General features: G+C 41.9%; 1 protein-coding gene across 2 annotated transcripts; it reads right to left on the reverse strand.

Moving 5' to 3' along the window:
• Window positions 1-972: 972 nt before the first annotated feature.
• On the reverse strand, window positions 973-9731 carry LOC125704204 (tryptophan 5-hydroxylase 1-like). Of its 2 annotated transcripts, none has more exons than XM_048969564.1 (11): window positions 9488-9731; window positions 7598-7735; window positions 7180-7333; window positions 6923-7023; window positions 6753-6820; window positions 5817-6013; window positions 4422-4557; window positions 3831-3957; window positions 3646-3741; window positions 1674-1807; window positions 973-1544 (listed from the first exon to the last, which is right to left on the reverse strand). In XM_048969564.1, the coding sequence occupies exons 1-11, from the start codon at window positions 9572-9574 to the stop codon at window positions 1370-1372; spliced, it is 1413 nt and encodes a 470-aa protein (XP_048825521.1). In that variant the 5' UTR covers window positions 9575-9731; the 3' UTR covers window positions 973-1369. The 2 variants fall into 2 exon arrangements, with proteins under 2 accessions (XP_048825521.1, XP_048825520.1); XM_048969563.1 differs by having other exon boundaries at window positions 7180-7363; window positions 9488-9728.
• Window positions 9732-19899: the final 10168 nt, after the last annotated feature.

The raw sequence follows: 19899 nt of genomic DNA on the forward strand, positions 1-19899 counted from the left end.
TAAATACAGTATATCATTGGATGTAGAATCATGAATTGGGGATTATTTCTAATCAGCTTTTATAATTAAATATTAGTCGTTATAATTACTTTGTGAAAGAGGCCTAAAAACTGTAATTGTACCTGTCAAAAAGGACACTTGCATCTGCAAACATGTTTAGAATGTGCAGGTACTAAGCAGATTTCTGAGTAGTTCAAGCATCCCTATGGGTTCATGTTTGACAGTTTTGTATCATTAATGAACATGACGCACCAAGACTATATTATACCCAGAGTACAGTGGTCATTGATGCCTTCAAAGATGGGAACACATATCAGATTCAAGCCAAGATCTACCACTCAGACAAACGGCATGCTGACAAAACACATATTCCTGGTATTGTTTTAATTTATCATATAAATATACAGCGTAACTGAACAAGTCAATGACTTATAATTTTAAATCAACTGACACAGTGAATGTTTTAAAGTCGAGTCAGAAGGTGATTGATGTAGAACAACTCCTGTTAACTCCTGTTAAAATTGTGCCTTGCTCACACTTTTAATGCGGCTTGACTGTTGTTGAAATGATACTCTTATTTAAATGGATATTTAGAAAGCTTAGTGTTGTCTATTTACTACTAGGTGGCATATCAGACATACTGTTCTTTGTGAAGCATATCTCGACATGGTCGGCTATTAAATTCTTCATTAGTCATTAGTTGCCAGGCATGGTTGCAATTTTGGAAAAAACTATTTTAGGGAAAACAGGAATACATACAGCAGCACGAAAGCGACATTAACACAGACTGACAGAGCAATCCCCAGTCAAAACACTGCATATAACCATTCAAGCAATTCGTTTGGGGGGCCCGTGTGTAGCTGAGAAATCATCTCTGATTGCAGCAAGCAGCAAATGAAAAAAGATACATCACAGAAACAGCATCAACTGAAATGCATATATACAATCAGGAATATTTAATCATCAAATCATAATCAATACTTTAACACTGTTAGTTACTACAGACCTTGAACATATGACATGTATAGTGTGAAATGTTTTACAGATTGTCTGAGCATGCTTCAGAGATGGACAAGCTGGGGACTACTAATTTGATCTGAGACAACAAATGTAGGAACTGTATACAAAAAAGTAATGCATTTACCAGTTGCTTACAGGATAAAAGATACTACATTTGATTCTCCCCTAGGTTGCTAATCTTAACGCAAGTTAAACGGTGAAAGATTTCTTGGAGGCTTCTATCTCATTTGCTGAATCTTTGGTTGTTCTGGATTGAAGGGTTGGGTTTGGAAAGGAGCACGATGTCTGCATGTGGGAGCCTTTGACTGAAAGGATGGCTGGGATCAACTCCTGGGGATCCAGCCGGATATCAGACCCCAAGCTGCCCGTTGAGTCGGCTGAGTGCGTCGCCCACGATGTCGAGCTCGTGCCGCAACTCCTCCACTATGCTGAGAATGCTGGGCGTGTCCTTCAGCACGTCCACACTTTGGGTGTAGGGGTTGTAGTGCACAGTGAAAGGCCTCTTGATGGTCTTAGCGAACTCCCTGTTCAACAGACACAATTACATCATACACAGGGCTATGTTTTTTTTTTCTTTTAAACACAAATGGGTCTTCTGAATGCATACGTGGTCTACTGGCCGCAGGTGGCTGCAAAGTGACATGTCTTCCTACCTCATTTTGACTTTTGCTTCCTCAAAACTGTCTGACATGAAGTATACATCTTGGAAGGTAGTGATGATGCACTCCTGCTTGCAGGTAGTCTTTGGGTCAAATGGCATAATCCTGGCATTCCCAGAGAGGGCGTGCTGCAATGAGATGGAATAATCATTCAGAAAAAACAATGGCACAGCATAGCCCAATATATTACTCAGACTGATTTCATGCAAAAACGACATGATAAGGAGGTGGCTGTATTTACTACAGTCAGAGCATGCAGAAGTGTATAAATTATGTAAGCATAACTGGATGGGGTTTGACAGATGGTGGGCGACTCAGCAAGATTAAAAGATAATAGTGACTGGCATATTTTGTGGTGCAGTGAACTGTGCATCTACTAAACACACAAAAGCATTACGCAGACACTGTTGGTCATTGTGTGTGATGCATGTGGCCTGCGCTTCTTAATGATTAATTACAGGTTATAAAAGCTGCCACAATGCTGTGTGATTTTACAGGACCAGTCAGCAGCTGTATATTTGCTTAGTTGTTTTGTAAGTTGAATACGTTTTTCACGAAACTGCTGCTTGTTTATACAACAATACACGACTAACTGTAGAGAGAATATTGTAGAAATGCATATATAGAGAGTTTAAAATCAAACACTTTGATATGAAAGCCAGTTATATACTCATCATGTAACGTAGGATAATACAGGCTGATAATCCTTGTTTTTCCCTCAGCTTTAGCAAGCAGAATCATGGTCTGAATGCCCTGCTGTGCCAAACATGTTTGCTTTACCATGAGGGGCTCTATAAGCTCTGTATGGGCCCCTCATGTTGATCGATTTCTTTGTATCTTATTTATTTCTTTTATTTTTAGCACATGTAAAATACTGCAGTGGCTGAGCTGGCCGAAGAGGAGGGACAGATCGGGGGGGGAGAAACAAAAGAAAAGAACAAAAAAAAAAGTGAGAAACATAAGTCAAGAGTGATATGGGTAGAGTAGAAAACACGATCTCCAATTGGTGCATCTGTAAAGGAGAGGGAAGGAGAAAAAAGGCAAAAGATCAACAGCATCTGAAAGAAGTGCAGAAATGGATAAATTGAGGAACACAAACAAAAATAAAGAACGAAGAAAGTAACACAGTTATACAAACATAAAAATTTTTTGTGTGTGCTTGGAGGGGTGCGTGCAAGTGTATTTACATGCATGCTCAATTGTGTAGGCAAGATATGCAGGCTTGTGTGCGTGTGTTGTGTGCATACGTTGTGTGCGTGCATTGTGTGTTTATGCTGTGTGCGTGCATTGTGTGCGTGCATTGTGTACATATGCTGTGTGCGTATGCTGTGTGCGTGTGCTATGTGCGTGCATTGTGTGCGTGTGTTTGGAACATGGACCGTACTAATTAGCAAGGGTGGGAAGCCAATGACCGCAGCCAAAAGGGCATTAATCCCAGAGAACCAGAGGCAACAGGCAGCCGACCCCGTAAGTAAGGGCGGCCGCTCCCGTACGAGCCAAGGCCAGGGCCCCTAAGACCCCAGGTGGCCGGGGGACGACCAGCCCCCGGTAGAGAGCCCCACACACGCCGAAGAGGCCCAGGCCCCCACCAGCCACACAGACACTCCCGCAACACACCTCTCAGCCATGCACATAGACCATACACACATCCCCACAACATACACAGACACCCACACACACAGACAAAAACACATAAGTCCATTCACTCCGGACTGCCCTCCGACGTGCGGGAGAATGGATGCGACTCCCGGCTCCAGCTGCAACCCCAGGGCGCCGCCAGCCGATTGACCACCCAAGCGCCCCCCCCCCCCCATCATCTCTGGCAGGGAGCAGGGTGTAGGAAGACCCTCCAACTCTCCTCCCCCATTCACCTGTTAATGGAATGTTAGATGCGTGTGGTGATGTATGTGACTGTATGTGGTGTAGGGGGTGAGTATGACTGTTGAAAAAAAATCCTTTTGCATACCTTCAGCTCACTAATGGAGGACAGCAGTCCGGCCCCATAGGCTCTGAGCTTCCCCTCCTGCTTGCACAGGCCAAACTCCACCGTGAAGAAATAGCACTGTAACAGAAGTACCAGATGTAGCTGAATGGAACCTCAATGCGGCCATGAGAACAGCCGGCGGTCAAGGACGAGGTGGGAGCACTCACTGTGGCCAGCTTCTGGACCGAGTCGTCAGAGGCTCCCAGCGAGGCCAACCCGATCTCCTGGGAGAACTGGGCGAAGCTGGGCTCTGCCAGTAGGGGCACATGACCCAGCAGCTCATGACATGTGTCTCTGGAACCAGGCAGAGGAGGTCAGAAATAATGGTAACTTCGTGCACATTAGATTTACACTTAATACGTTAATACATAAATATGCAGATGAGTGAGTAGTTAGCATCTCTGGCTACATACAACATTTTACATACATACAATAGAATAAATACAAATAAATACAATATAATACCGCCAAATAGCTTCAGTTCTTTTGGTTATGGAATGTTTTATTTAAGCAGTTTTCAATTTATGTTCTGAATAACTTACTGCATAAAGACTTAGCTGATTGCTACTAATTTGTTACCGAATCCTAAAGGAGTAAAGCAAAGGCTTCATGCAACTGTGCGGCGAATTTGCCTTGACAGCTCCATCACCACCCTACACAGCAACCCAAATTTAGGGAAGGCTCATCAAACAAAAGACCCAGATCGAGCAGCCATGCAGGTTAGCATTAGCGACGGCAGGGAGGAGGGAGGGACTTACGGCTCTGGGGTGTACAGCGGGTCAGAGCTGTGGCGCACATACTGCGTGCAGTGGAAGACTCGGAAAGCCAGGCCCGCCAGGAAGTCTCGGGGGGACAGGTAGCCGGCCACGGGTCGGATGGTGAAGCCTGTGCGCTCTGAAACACACATTAAATACCTCACATAAGAATGGTTCAAATGGAAACACTGACACTTTACAGTATAAGACTAAAAATGAAGCAGACACGCTGACCCTATACAGTGTAGGGCTGGATACAGAATAGACACACTGATGATATACAGTGTAGGGCTGGATACAGAATAGACACACTGATGATATATAGTGTAGGGCTGGATACAGAACAGACACACTGCCACTACACAGTATAAGGCTGGATACAGAATAGATACACTGACACTATACAGCATACAGCTGGACACAGAATAGACACACTGACCCTATACAGTGTAGGGCTGGATGCTGAATAGACACACTGACCCTATACAGTGTAGGGCTGGATGCTGAATAGACACACTGGCCCTATACAGTGTAGGGCTGGATACAGAATAGACACACTGACCATAAACAGTGTAGGGCTGGATGCTGAATAGACACACTGACCGTATACAGTGTAGGGCTGGATGCTGAATAGACACACTGATCCTATACAGTGTAGGGCTGGACGCAGAATAGACACACTGACCCTATACAGTGTAGGGCTGGATGCTGAATAGACACACTGGCCCTATACAGTGTAGGGCTGGATACAGAATAGACGCACTGACACTATACAGTGTAGGGCTGGATACAGAATAGACACACTGATGATATATAGTGTAGGGCTGGATACAGAACAGACACACTGCCACTACACAGTTTAGGGCTGGATATAGAATAGACACACTGACCTTGCAAAGTATAAGGCTGGATACAGAATAGATACACTGACACTATACAGCATACAGTTGGACACAGAATAGACACACTTACACTATACAGTGTAGGGTTGGATACAAAATAGAAATACTGACCCTATACAGTATAGGGCTGAATACAGAATAGATACACTGACACTCTACAGTGTAGGGCTGGACACAGAATAGACACACTGACCCTATACAGTGTAGGGCTGGATACAGAATAGACACACTGACCCTATCCAGTGTAGGGCTGGATGCTGAATAGACACACTGACCCTATACAGTGTAGGGCTGGATACAGAATAGACACACTGATCCTATACAGTGTAGGGCTGGATGCAGAATAGACACACTGACCCTACACAGTATAGGGCTGGATACAAAATAGATACACTGACCCTGCAGAGTATAGGGCTGGATACAGAATAGACACACTGACACTACACAGTTTAGGGCTGGGTATGGAGCCCGGTATAGTGCAGCTTCCGTTTCTCACCTTTGAGGAAGCGCGACACGTCCTCCAGCTGCGGGATGTTATCCTCCCTGCAGTCGCAGTATGTGGCCAGCAGGGGCAGGTTCTTCAGGTACTCCCGGCAGGCGTGGGTGGGGTACAGATTGCTAAGCTCCCTGTACACCACTCCCCACGTCTTCACCTCCTCCTCCGTGAATTCGATGCGAGGTATGGGGTCCCCACTGCCAAAGGGGAGTGCCACATGAATAGTACTGTCACATACTCAATTTACCAATTACCACAATCACTTTTCTGAGAGGTTAAAACAGCTTGTGATCACTAAGATAATCTGTGGTTATATTTTACATACAGAACAGAAGAACAGAACCAGGGGACTCCCTTCCAACACACATTCTTAATCTGTCTGTTAAGCTTCTTTAATAACATCCATCCATCCATTTTCCAAACCGCTTATCCTACTGGGTCACGGGGTCTTTAATAACATACGAAACTTAATAAAATATAATAAAATAAAAATAAAATAATATAACATTTAATACAAATGCCAATTTGTTAACGACAAGCCCATAGATAGAATTGGATGACACACATACAAGATATACAGATATTAAAAAGATATTTTTAAATGATCGTGTTAGTTTATACAACAATTTATGAGTATCAGGTCTAAGAGAGTTAACAATAAAATTTTTTAATTTTTAATTTTTTAATTATTTATGCTTTTCTCCAGAAGCCAGCACTGGGTGTCTCAAATTTCATTTAGCTCGTTATCATTATGCTAAACTGCATGCATATAAACACTATCCATTAATTCTAAAAATGGCATGCGAATAGTGGCCTAAACATTTGCTTTACTTGCTCAGACAAGAAAGCGGAACTTTGCAATTCACAAGATCTGCACAACTATGCATGTTCTGTTAACTGTAGAAGAAAATACCCCCATTAAAATCATAGACTTACTGTTTGTAACCTAAGGCCAAGTCAGCAAAGTACTTTCTCCTCTTGCGATAGACGTTATCCTTGAAGCCCTGTGTAAAGAGCACCAGGCCCTGAGTGAACAGTGCGCTTGGTGTATAGACCACCTCTGAAAGTCTTCCATACCCTAGAAATGAGGTGGTGGCACAACTCACCGGGTGGTCAGCATCAAGGTCCGAACCGTACATCAGGACGCGATTGGCGCTCTTGTCCAAGTCGGAGATCTTCTTGGGGAACCATGGCACATCAACCAAATCTGGAAAAAAATCAGGCTTGCATCTTGAATAACTCCATTACTTCATTTTTGGCACAAAAAAATCACAATACTAATTAACATATTTTAAAGTTTAAATCTTTCTTCAGCTTGCACTGTGGTTGCACAAACATTACGCTGCTGTGGGGGAACATGTACCTTCCTCAGGCAGACAGGAGTTGCCAGGAACGTTCATGTTGATGACCTTCACACGCTTCTGTAACAGCTGGATGATTTCATTAAGCTGCTCCTGCTCACTGTCACAGTCCACAAAGATCTCAAACTCCGAGTTACGCCGCTTTGATTTCCTGGACTCAATGTGAACAAGGTTGACGTGATTCTCCTAATAATCAAATTCAAAAACATCAGCATCAGCTAAATAATCTTTGTTATCAATCCAGAGTTCAGTACTACTAAGGAACCGTTATATATGAAATACAAGCTACGTATGGTAAGGCTCTATGATGAAAACTGTCAATATCTACAGACAAGGAATGAGAATAAAGAGATGTGAAGTCTTCCGTTTTCAAAAATGGCAATTAGCTGAATGACCATAGACACAGAGATAATTTTCTACCTGAAAAAGTTTGAGTGTCTTCAGAAGTCCGCCGACTTCATTATTCAGGGAGAATATGATTTCTGCGCGACTCCTCTCTGAGGACGAGTTCTTGTTGTCTTTATTCTCCTCAATCTTGCTGAACACAGATTTGTTCATCTGTCCATGAAAAAACCACACAGGAGTCTGAATAATCTGCCAGTTGATTTTTTCTGTTGCACATCTGATCCCCGGAGTTCTCCTAGGATTTTTGATCAATTTAAATTGTTTCACTGTCAGGTATTACTGGGACTACATATGCCTGGAACGGCATGTTTTGTGGTAAATGGGTTTATCCTAAATGCAGCTGTCTGGCCACTACACCAATTGCTGTCTGCATTTAATGAGGCACATAGCCATTGCAGATTATCTCATTGAAAATTTCCTACAGACACAAAAGGCTGTTGCAAAAAATGTCCCAGATAATCCCAGCATGTCCCATATCTGATTATGCAATGGAATTAAAATAGGTCTATCATCCATCACTTCACACCAACACTACTGCAAATAACACTGTCTTTAAAAGTATTATTTAAGTGAGATTTTATATTTTGTAGAGGAAAGTCGATAGTGATGGTATTGTCTTTCTTGACGTTTGTTTAGTTTGATGCAACTAAACATTAAAACTGAAAAAATAGTAAACTATTTAGGCAGTACTTTTGCTTCTCCTTCAATATAAATAAAAAGACATACAGTTATATCAATCTTTAAAACCTTTTTCTTACTATATTAAAACGGAAAAGGTTACAGTTCATTTCACTGGTAAAGGAGGGGTGAATCACGCAGCAGGATTTCCCAGTCAGCTGGGTTAATTTAAGATGTAACTCATGATCGTCCAATAGGAATGCTGAATGCTCCTTGCCTAAACTCTCATTGAACAAACATGATTTCTAGTTAAATTCAACCCAGCTAAGAAATCCTGTTTCGTGAAACAGACCCAGGTTTTATACGGGCAGAAACGGATATACCACGCGGAAATGAGTTTAGAGGGAAATGAATTTCATTTTGCAGAAAAGGTCAGATTATTCAGTTACTTATCCCAAGAATTGCGAATGTCTAAACCAAAAGTCTCTGGCTTCTGCATCTTATAAAAATCGTGTAGATCAATCTAAGACAACACTTCATAATTTGGCTATTTATCACTTTCAGTCACATCTATGCATTTATAAAAACAGAATAACTGCTGTAGATTAAACTACAATATGCCGATATTACACGTGTTTGAGAACTTCCAATACTTTCATTAAGGAAAAACGTATATTTAATTTGTTTATGCGTGGTTGCTATTTAATTACCCTTTTTTTCTCTGAGCACCTATAGCTCTCCTTTGTCAACTATCGTGCACACCTTAAGCAAAGTGTTAAAGTGGTTAAAGAAATCTATTGTGTAAAAACATAAGCATCAAAGAAAGTTAAATATTAAACCGTTTTTATTCTCCATGCAAGTTTGTAATAATATTCCTTCATAACGCTTAACCCGTCGTTGAAGCCGTGTCCTTCAGATAGGCTTAGCCCCGCTTATCAGAAGTGACTTAATTAGTGAGAGGTTTTTAATGAAGAGAAAATGTGAGTGCCTTTGGTTACGATAAAAGCGGGACAGCCAATTAAAGTCCCTTTTTAATGTACGTCACCTACATTATGTCTTGTACTGTAAACACATTTCATAGTTAAATCTAATGCAGAGCTGGAAAGTTCAGGTTCAAAAAGTAAAAATCCATAGTAGGATTTTGTCTCCACCAACAAGTTGCGCATTAAGAGCCACACTTACAGAGCGCTCAGCTGGTTAGTTGAAACAAAATCTTGGTCTGGATTTTGAATCTCTGAACCTGAACTTTCCACCTCTGTTATAATGCATACATTCAGGACACCTCACCTCATTGTTCAGATGCTTCTCTTCAAAACACATGTTCATAGAATCGAAGGATCGTCCTCTGCGTGGTCCATCAACTTTTGAATTCATATTAAACTCCCTCAGCAGGTATTTGAGTCTAATTAGGCAACTGGATTAACCAGTGATGCGTCCTTCACTCCGTGAGTTGTCGCTCTGTGGGACTGCTCATTCAGGTATTTATGAACGGTGAGTGTTTGTCCCCCCGCGGGGGTTTGGAGGTGTGCAGGAGTAAAGCACCCATCAGTGATCCGTTCACCCAAGAGCCAATGAGAACGGGCAGCATCGCTTACGTCATTGGGAAATTCATAAGAGAGTCATACCGGCCTGAATTGCTTCTACTGGTAGAATAAAAAGAAAAGGGACAGACGGCAACGCCGATCAAAGAGCAGGATGACGGTTTTCCGTTTCTGTGATGGACGTTTTGCATCACCACTTGTATTTGATTATTTATTTCCGCCGACGGTATACAGGTCGAACGGCCCGTAATACGTCTGTGCTCCTGGCATAATTTTGCCATTGGAATGTTAATTATTGATGTTGCATATTTCGGCAACACATTACTTCCTTAAATAATGGTATAAATAAAATAAATAAATATTGTGTTGCTTGAATAATTTACGAAGTAAATATAACTAGGTTACGTAGGAAATTAAGTGAATAGCTGACGTGGGCTATATAGCTCTTTATTTAATGGATGAGCAATGTCATTCGATTGGACACAAGATTCACCTTTTTATTTTCTGAGTTAAGGAAATTTTTAATGCCCGCAAACACTTTAATCTGCTTGACTTTTTCATACCAAGTTTGTTTCACCCGGTTTTTAAAATGACAACCTTAGGTTTAAAATCTTATAACTCCCTCGGCGTCAGAGTTTTTATTTATATAGTGACTTTGTTTGTTTGCTTATGGATAAAAAGATATAAGCTCGTATTAATTTCACATATTTACAATAAAAACTGCAACCCATACCAGGTATTAACTGCTAGAAGACTGATGAATGGATACTTAGGGAATGTAAATATTGAATGCTATTAGCTTCCAGTCGGAAATAACGGGAAATTATTTTATTTTTGCGAAGTAGTATGAATAAAGAAATAAATTATAGGCTCAAATGGTTTATCATTCAATAAAGACGGATGCAGTTAACAGAACGGAAGGAAGACCTGAATAAGCCAGAGCTTTAACTGAGCAAAATGTAGAAATTAATATTTTTTGTTAAATAACCACTGTTCCTTTCAACATGTTTATTGTAATGTACGATTTGCTCATCATTATTTTGTGACAATGGTGTATTGTGGTCAAATCCGGGCAATGCGTAAACAAAAAGAAGATAGATTTATGTTATTGACATTGTTAGATATTTGAGTTTCAGTTCGTGCAGTCAAAACATACAAGATATTATACATCTCGTTTTTTGTAAACAAACGTCATGGGATATTTATTTGAGACTGATAAAATATGATATATGAAGTGTCAAAATGTAAACGGCTTTTACAATAATCGATACAATTACACTTCTGCACCTGCTTTAGACAATCATGCATAGCTTTACATTGTTCAGAAGAATTACAAAATAAATGCAATGCACAGTAAACATTTTATTAGTTGCATTGCGCGATACAAAAGTGTTTTTTAATTGCATTTTTAAAATTTTGAAGATGATTCTTTGAATATGATTTTTATAGTGTATTTTTTGTTTCGTTAGTGAAATAATAATGGACTTTACCTGAATTTATATTAATGCATTTTAAAATTTGCGGTATGACGATCAGATCTCAGAGTATCTTCTCTATAATATCGTGCTGAAGGAGTTAAGTTCCTTCCGCAGCCTCAGAGATGCGTCTGCCGATGAGGAGGACTAATGCAAACAGAGACTGGGTTGCTGTACCATATAAGTGGAAGACCTTGGCGTTAGTAAATGCACGTACAGAAGACGTTTTTTTGAAATGTCATTTTGACATATTTTCCGTGGTTGAATGCGTCTGCCTATGTTTGTGTAAGATCACGCTGTTCCGGGAAAAGCCGGCCGGAAAAAAAGTGCTGATAGAGAACATGTCGACGCTGTAGCACCTAGACAAGGGGTCTGATGACAGCGACAGACGAGTTAGTCAACGCCCACATAGGGACTTTTAATGTCCATTTTAATGTCCATTTAGTATACTAAAGGGATTCAGAAAAATAAATGCAATATCCAAAATGGGAAGAAAAACATTTAGTTACATTTAAAAATTATTGTTATCCATGCTCCAAATAAGGACTGCATATCCTGGCAGTAAGTATTCTGTGTTGGCGTTGCTTTGTTTGTTTCTCAATAAACAAGCATCTCATTAAACTCCGAATGCTTTTCAGTCGCTGATAAATCGAGCACACACACAGCGACGGCAACAGACTGCTGTACTCCTTTCTTGCTGACGTTTCCTTGATAACTATACGGTCACAAATGATAAAACTAGGATTTATGAAACTATATAGCTGGATATTTGATTTAAGTACATAAAATATTTAAGACAAGTTTTTTTTGGGGGTGGCCGGTATGGTGGTGCAGTGGTTAGCACTGTTGCCTCACACCTCTGGGTTCGAGTCTCCGCCTGGGTCACATATGTGTGGAGTTTGCGTGTTCTCCCCATGTTGTCGTGGGGTTTCCCCCGGGTACTCCGGTTTACCCCCACAGTCCAAAGACATGCTGAGGTTAATTGAAGTTAATAAATTGCCCATAGGAGTGCATGTGTGAGTGAATGGTGTGTGAGTGTGCCCTGTGATGGGATTGTCCTCTATCCTTCATCTTTCCCTGCCTCGTGCCCATAGCTTCTGGGATAGGCTTCGGACCCCAGTGACCCAGAAGGATAAGCAGTTTGGAAAATGGATGGAGGTTTGGGTAGTGCAGTGACTAGAACTGTTGCTTCACACCTCTGGGACCAGGCGTCTGTGTGTGGTGGTGGCATGTTCTCCCAGTGTTGATACGGGTTTCCTCTGGGTACTCTGATTCCAAAAAAAGGATTAACTGGAGTTGCGAAATGGCCTGTGGGCATAAGTGGTGTGTGAGTGTTCCCTGTGATGGGTTGTTCATTTCCTTGCGCCTGTAGCCTCTGAGATAGGCTCCAGACCCCCCCCTCCCCCCCCACAACCCTGAACAGAACAAGCAGCTATACAGAAAATGGATGGAAAACAAACTTCTTTGTAAAATCTTCTGCAATGCAGTCATATTCATAGTAATGACTACAGGGCTATCCATGTTATTAAATTTATTTGTTTTTTTATTTGTTTGCATTTATTCAAACAACTGAGGTAATAAATGGTGAGAAAAAATACTGGGCTGCCTTGGTAGGTATCCAGCTGAACGTGCAATAATTGCCTTTGTAGAGACTCCAGCCAGTATATGAATAGTCTAGTCAGAATGATTAATATAAAATTGCCCTCTGACATTTAAAGAAACGATTTAAAATAATGGCAGATCATGCACACTCACAGACTGCTGAATATGGACGCATGGTGAATGAGAAAAGAAACACGCAGAGGCGTGAAACCCTGGAGGCTTCTGAAGGAAAGCGATGGAGCCGCCAGTCCAGCCGGCCGGCAGGAGAGCTCCTGTTGCCCTTGGCTCATTAACTTCTGGCTGAGCCAGCTTGTTAGTGAGCACTAAAGGGCTCTAATTATGTCTATAAAACGGTCTCCAGATGTGGAGTTTCCCCAACTCTTGTTTGGTCATACAGCCCCCCCCCCATATTGGGTGCTGAGGTCATACCTGTGTCCACCTGGAGAGTTAATCCCCCACGACAAAAAGGCACCCAGAAACATTATAATCATACCATGCTGTGCAGTCGCTCTAATCAATGTGAAATTCGGGACATTATTAAAGTAATACATTCTTGGTAATGGGCAAAGTTTGGCACAACATTCTGTAATTCATGTCCTATTCCTGTTTCCTGGTCCCTTTTTCAGAGAACTGGAACTCTCTGGAACACCCAATGGGTGTGGACCACGCAGAGTTAAAAAATGTCAGACATCGTTAACCATGCCAGTGTGATCCATTATGATCCAGTTGAATCAACTGAAGAATGACATCATCCCACACCTAGAGTATCCTGCCCTTTATTAGCCTGTGTGCTGAAAACCCTGAGACCCTGAACCATGCTGTGTACGTAAAGGCTGGTGTGATGTAATTATAATTTAATCCCATTTTCTGTACTGTGCACGATGTGTCGGCAACCAGAAAAAAAGCATGTTAATAGAAAATGGAGGAGCCGTCATTGCTGGCCAGTGAGGTGAGGGTCCCTGACCAGTAATTCGGTCAATTATCTGAAATACTAATATCTGCCAAGCAGATTACGTTGCAGACCCTTTGAGTAAGGTAGACGGCCTGCTGACCCTTTCAATGACACTGGAGGGTCAGCAGCACCTCAGCCCATGGCTCTTGGCCAGGGAAATGGAGGTGAGACAGCTCAAGTAGCTCATCTTGCGGAGAGATGGGATTATGGAGCCATAATCCCATGGCTCTCATTTGCTTTGATGTCCCATCAAGTTCCCAGGATTGAAAGGGTGAGCATATTCCGCCGAAAAGTATGACATTAGACGTTTTGTATATATTTCATCTACATCAGTTGGTCTACATCAAACAGTATTATTTTTAAAGCGACAATACATATATAATATTATATGTAATATTAATGAATCTGACCCTTTTCAGTTTAGGGTGGGCAAGTCCTGAGCACAAAGCACCTTGAAGTGGACCAACACCAGGACCACAAGAAAGGGGTAAGCGCCAGGACTTCGAGGCTGCTGATTGGACAGAAGTGTGCAGCAAGAAAGTGGACAATTAGTCAAAGCAGAGGACAAGGGCCAGAACACTAAAGAAGCACAAGCGTGTTACTCAGTATACACTGAGCCAAGGATGTCCAGTTTCACTTAAAACTCTTGATAAAACAAGATGGTGACATGGGTCTAACGTAATCATCGGCCCGCTGTCCAGTGAACATTGTTGCATCAGGCAGAATGTACTAGGTAGCAGAATCCTAAAAAAAAATTAATTTGAAAGATTTATCCTCTCTGGTTAGCTCCTCGCAGGAGGGGATTTTTAATCTGTGCTTTACACAAGCAGTCTCCACTAGGGTAGAGTGACAGGGAGTCAATTAAATACTGGGAATAAATGGAATATAATGGAAGTAATTAGAAACTAATACACCATCGATCCATCCGTCTTCCAACCACTTATCATGACAGCACTGGGCACAAGGCTGGGTGGCTGCATAATTGTGAAAAAGTGACTAGTTCAGCTGTGTCACTGATACGCTTCCAACAGCCTTTTGATAATAACAGCATTTATTGTCATATAAAACATATAAACAATGAGACCTAAATGGATAAATGAAATCAGGGAGTTAGGCTCATAAAACATACATGAAACATGCATAAAACATACAGGATGAGTTGGAGGCTTTGGCATGAAGAATTTACAAATGTCTAACGTTTTGCTAGTGAACCGTGAGGCCAATATAAAAGCCAGAGCGGACCAGCAGAGATGCTAATCACTCCCTGATTGCACATTTTCAACCACCGACCTTATAATAAAGAAAAAAAAAGTTGCATTTATAGTCGATGTATAATGGAAGACGAAGGTTTTGAAAATATTTCATAATAAATTTGTGATAAAGACTGTGGAAAATTGACACACATCCTAGGCATCCCTACTACTCAGACTCACCCTCACCTCACTCTTCATTCATTAGAGTCCTGTTAATTAGCTGGGGTCTATATAAGCCATTCAAGAGGAATTCCATTTTGAATGGAGCACACCGGACAAGCCCAATAACGTCTCATATTAAAGAACACATTGTGCTTCTAATGACCTGCTTGGCATTTTACAAATAAAAGTGCTCTTCTAAGCTGAAAATGTACAATGAAATATTAGCCCTGGAAAATGAACGAATGTGCAACTAAAAATGAATGAACACGTACCGCCAAACTGAACAATAAACAGAATGAATATAATAAGGCATAAGGCTATCTAAGGACACAAGAACGGCTTCGAATATCACTCAAGTGCCCTGAGAAATCATCCCCGAGAAAATACTTCTTCCTAAACTTCACGCCTGCCCAAAAATCTATTTTCCTTCTTTGCCTCAACATGACTGTAAAATAGTTTCCTGTTAAATTCTTGAACGGCATATAGCTGAAGAAGATGATGATACAGGGACAGATCGTGGTGACCGAGGAAACATTTTCCCTGGCATGACACAGTACTCCATCGGGGCATGTGACTCCGTCGCTCAGCAGCCTGTTGCTGGTGTTTAATTATCCTCCCTTCTTTCATGGCGGCACAAACAGAAGCACGCCAGGCTAGGTAACAGGATTACAGGGGCGCCCGCCGTGCCACCCAGCACGTACACACCTCTCACCTAGAGAGGCATCGATGAGCTACAGTGGAACAGAGACAGTGTGTATAAAGAGGGAGAAGCTCCCATCCCTTAAATGGTGTCAAAAGCTGGGCCCAGGGACGGATTATGGGTTGTGTGGGCCCCCCCCCCCCCCCCCACCACCAGCACCACCACAACCACCACAATTCAAGGGCCCTTGGCAGCCAAACGCCCTCCCTATAGGGTCAGGGGCCCTTGTAGGCAGAGGATCAAAGAATGTAGGCCCTATAAAATAGACAAACGAAAATACATTGTTGATAAGCGTTGCAAATTGTTTTGGGCTAGGGGGCCCACGGGCCCCCTGCACCCCAAGGGCCCCTGGGCAGCGGCCCCGCTGGCCCGGTCCGTAATCCGTCCCTGGCTGGGCCACAGTGTCAGTGACATGCCACGGCCGTGCATCACTAAATATGTGACGGCTTTCACAGCTCCGAGTCTTACTTCACATTCGAATCACAATCAGAATCCTTATATTCGCCAGGGACGGAAAGTATGAGGGATTTCAATAATTAATACAATTAAATACAATTAAACATACGATCAAAACAGAAACATAAAAGTTGATAAATAGAATTAAAAAATGAAAATAGAAGTAGAATTCAAAATGTGTAAAAAATAAACATGTATAAATCATGGCGAGACACAGATATAGACTGGAAACAGCTTTGGGGTAAAATGCTTATGAAATATGAGTAAATATGAAAAAAAAAAGTCCAAAAAAAGTCCAGTATGAAAAAGTCCAAAAAACGTAGTACCAGAGCGCGCCTTATGCGTCCTTATTTAGGAGGACAATGCCCTGCAGACAATGCCCTGCAGACAATGCCCTGCAGAAAGACGCTGTTCACGTGGCTCTTAGCTTATGCCGAGAAGAGAGACACTGGAAGAGGATGTGACCAGGGTGCGAGAGGTCAGGTGTCATTTTCTTAGCCCTGTTCCTCTTCCTTGATAAGCACACATTCATTCTGATGTCCCTCAGCATCCCCGAGATTCGGTCTCATTAATTCAGAGGCATGAAGGGAGCCACACCGTTTGCTCAGTGAGTTTATCCCATGAGCTCTGCTTCCCAATCCTACTATGACAACCATGCAACAGAGGAACAAACTTCAGCGACAATGGGTAGGAAGACTGCAGTTCCGCAGAACAATGGCGTCAGCAGACTCTGTCAGCAAACAGGGAGGGCTGTCATCGCTATTGCAGCGTTTTGGTGAAGGGAAACCAGTTCATTATAATGCTGTTTACACTAGATAGAGCGGCAAACTCAGGAAATGACTTGAAGGGTCTCTGATTACGGCTCCCTGTACAGTGCATCTTTATTAGGCACTATGGACAGGTGGCAAAATTTTATGTAATTTCATTTTAATCAAACAGCTTGAGCTTTTCATATTTCTCCTCGTGGCAAGAATAACTTAAAGTGTTCGAGTTTACGTATCGCCAACATCCAAATGAAGCGGAGAAAGATGTTTTTGGAAAAGTATTATAATCTTATTATTATGGGAAATAAGTACATTTTATGCTGTAACTACCCACCTAATGACCTTCTAACCATTTACCTGGTCCTGGGTAGTGGGGAGCCTGGTTCTTATCCCAGGCAGACCAGGGCACAAGACAGGTGGGTATGTTGGATGTGATATCAGTCCATCACAAGGCAGAAGCATGCATAAACACACGTACACAGTCACAGGCTAACTATTAGCTTTTAGCTCAGTGGCCTTTCACTGCTTTCTAGTTCTGTCCTCTCTGCTGCATTAGCTAAAAGACAGAAATTCCTATCAGACCTGTCTCTCCTGGGATTTAAAGATATAGGTTAGATGGAAATCTGATATTCGGAGCTTTGACTACATGCTTAGTTGTAATACTATTCCTTCTACTTTTCTTGCCCTGATGGGAAATGTGATGCCGGTTGTCAGATTCACTTGGGGAACGTCAGAGGAATTATGGGGGCTCAACAGGAACTTGACATACATCTGACAGCTGAGTAAGAATGGACATGACGAGCAGGATGATTCCACAAGCCCTGTCAGTTTTCATCATGCTGACTGGTAGCCCTGCCATAGAGATGTCAGACGGAACACCATGCCCTGATCCTCCTCGCTTCGAGATTCTAGTGTAAACAGAATCACTGTCCCAAAGTGCTGCTTCAGAGATTATAAAATGCATGATAAAATTCAAATCTGGTTCACATGGGTGGAAGCACGTCAGTTTGATTTCTGAGCTTTATCGAGATGGATGGGTTCATTGCACATGGCTGGCTGATTGACCTAGACCGTGACGTAGCGGCTTGCCAGGAGGCTTCATACATAGGCACCGTCAGATGGAGTAAGGCCTTCGAACAACACGGCTGACTTGTGGCTCTGCGACACCCAACGCACCCGTAAGACACGACCCGGCATGAACGTACGCATGTCCTCATCCCCTCCCATCCTCGGAATTATTCGCCATCTCCATTAGAATGACCACTTTGCATATCAATCCACTCGGTAATTAAAAACCTACTATATTCCTGCGGCCTGAAGAGGCAGGCTGGAAACACACAACCCACCGAGCCCCCTACCCGACTCTGTTCTCTGCTGGGAAGGTTGGAGAGGCAAAGGGCAGCATTTGGAAAGCAAATGAGTTCCTTGATCATGGGGATCTTTCATCTAAATGTGCTGCCCCCCCAGTAAACACTCCAGTAGACACAGATGTCTGCAGTTCACCTGGAGGAGCATTAATCTTCTCTATTAGTCATAAAGACATTATAATTCAATGCATTTTAGTGCATGTCCCTTACATAGATATGGATCAGCAGGCATGACCCTCCACTTTGTCTGCTGGATGATTCTAAGTGGAAGATCATTTTCTCTAGCTGGAGTTTGTTTTTGCAATGATAGCATCAATCAGCTCAAACATTATGTAACTTACGTAATTTTGTACTTTCCCCCAACGATAATAATATTCAGTTAATTTGTGTTGGTTCTCTAAACCTGCTCAGGATAAGTAGATGGAAGATGGATGGATGTCTTGATAATGCGTCTGTCATTTTCCAAGCGAATAAGTCCATTTCTATTATGTTTAACACATCTGTGCTCATCACACAGGGTGATTTAAGATCAAAGACCATGAGAAGGAAAAGAAATCCATAGTTTATTTTAGCTTTTATACAGGGTTGTATTTTAACCTCCAGTATCTTTGAAATCCAGTCCTAACTGGGGTGAATCAGTTTGTTAATATTTTATAAGACTTTTATAGGGATATCAAAAGTCAGATAAGTATGGGTAACTCAGAGGATCAAAATAAAAAACGGTTTTGAAGGTTAATCATTCACAGCATAATTTTTCAGGCATGCAGCTCCAGATTCACCAGACCACAATGTTCTCTGACAATTACACACACACACACACACACACACACACACACACACACACACACACGCACACACACGCACACACACACGTAGGGTATACCTATCCCTATGGGGCCCACTTATTCACTTCTATGAGAAAAATGCTAATACTAACTATGACAACCTTAACCCCCACCCTGCCCTAACCATAACCATAACCATAAGTAACCAAGCAAAATATAAGAGTTTTTGTATTTTTAGTTTTGTCATAGCAGTCACTGATTTTTGTAAAATAGAGTTTTCCCTTATGGGGACCAAGAAACCAGTCCCCATAAGGGAAAAAAAAAGGATATTTATCACGTTATGGGGACATTGTGTCCCCATATCGATAGGTATGCCCACTCACACACTCACACACACTCACACACAATCAAATACAGCAAGTAATTTAGAGACACATTTGTCTAAACTTCTTCATTAGAAATTCACACAAACACAGAGAGAACATGCAAAAAACCACAAACAGTGTTAGTAAAGAATAATTAAATTAAAAAATTCCCCATTTGGTAGTTATGTAGGCCTGCCACACACAGATGTGTCTATACTGCACGTCACACAACAAACAACAACTGAAAACTATTAAGATGAAGAATGTGTTGTGTTAA

The sequence above is a fragment of the Brienomyrus brachyistius genome, chromosome 11, assembly GCF_023856365.1.
Source record: "Brienomyrus brachyistius isolate T26 chromosome 11, BBRACH_0.4, whole genome shotgun sequence".
Taxonomy (NCBI): Eukaryota; Metazoa; Chordata; class Actinopteri; order Osteoglossiformes; family Mormyridae; genus Brienomyrus; species Brienomyrus brachyistius.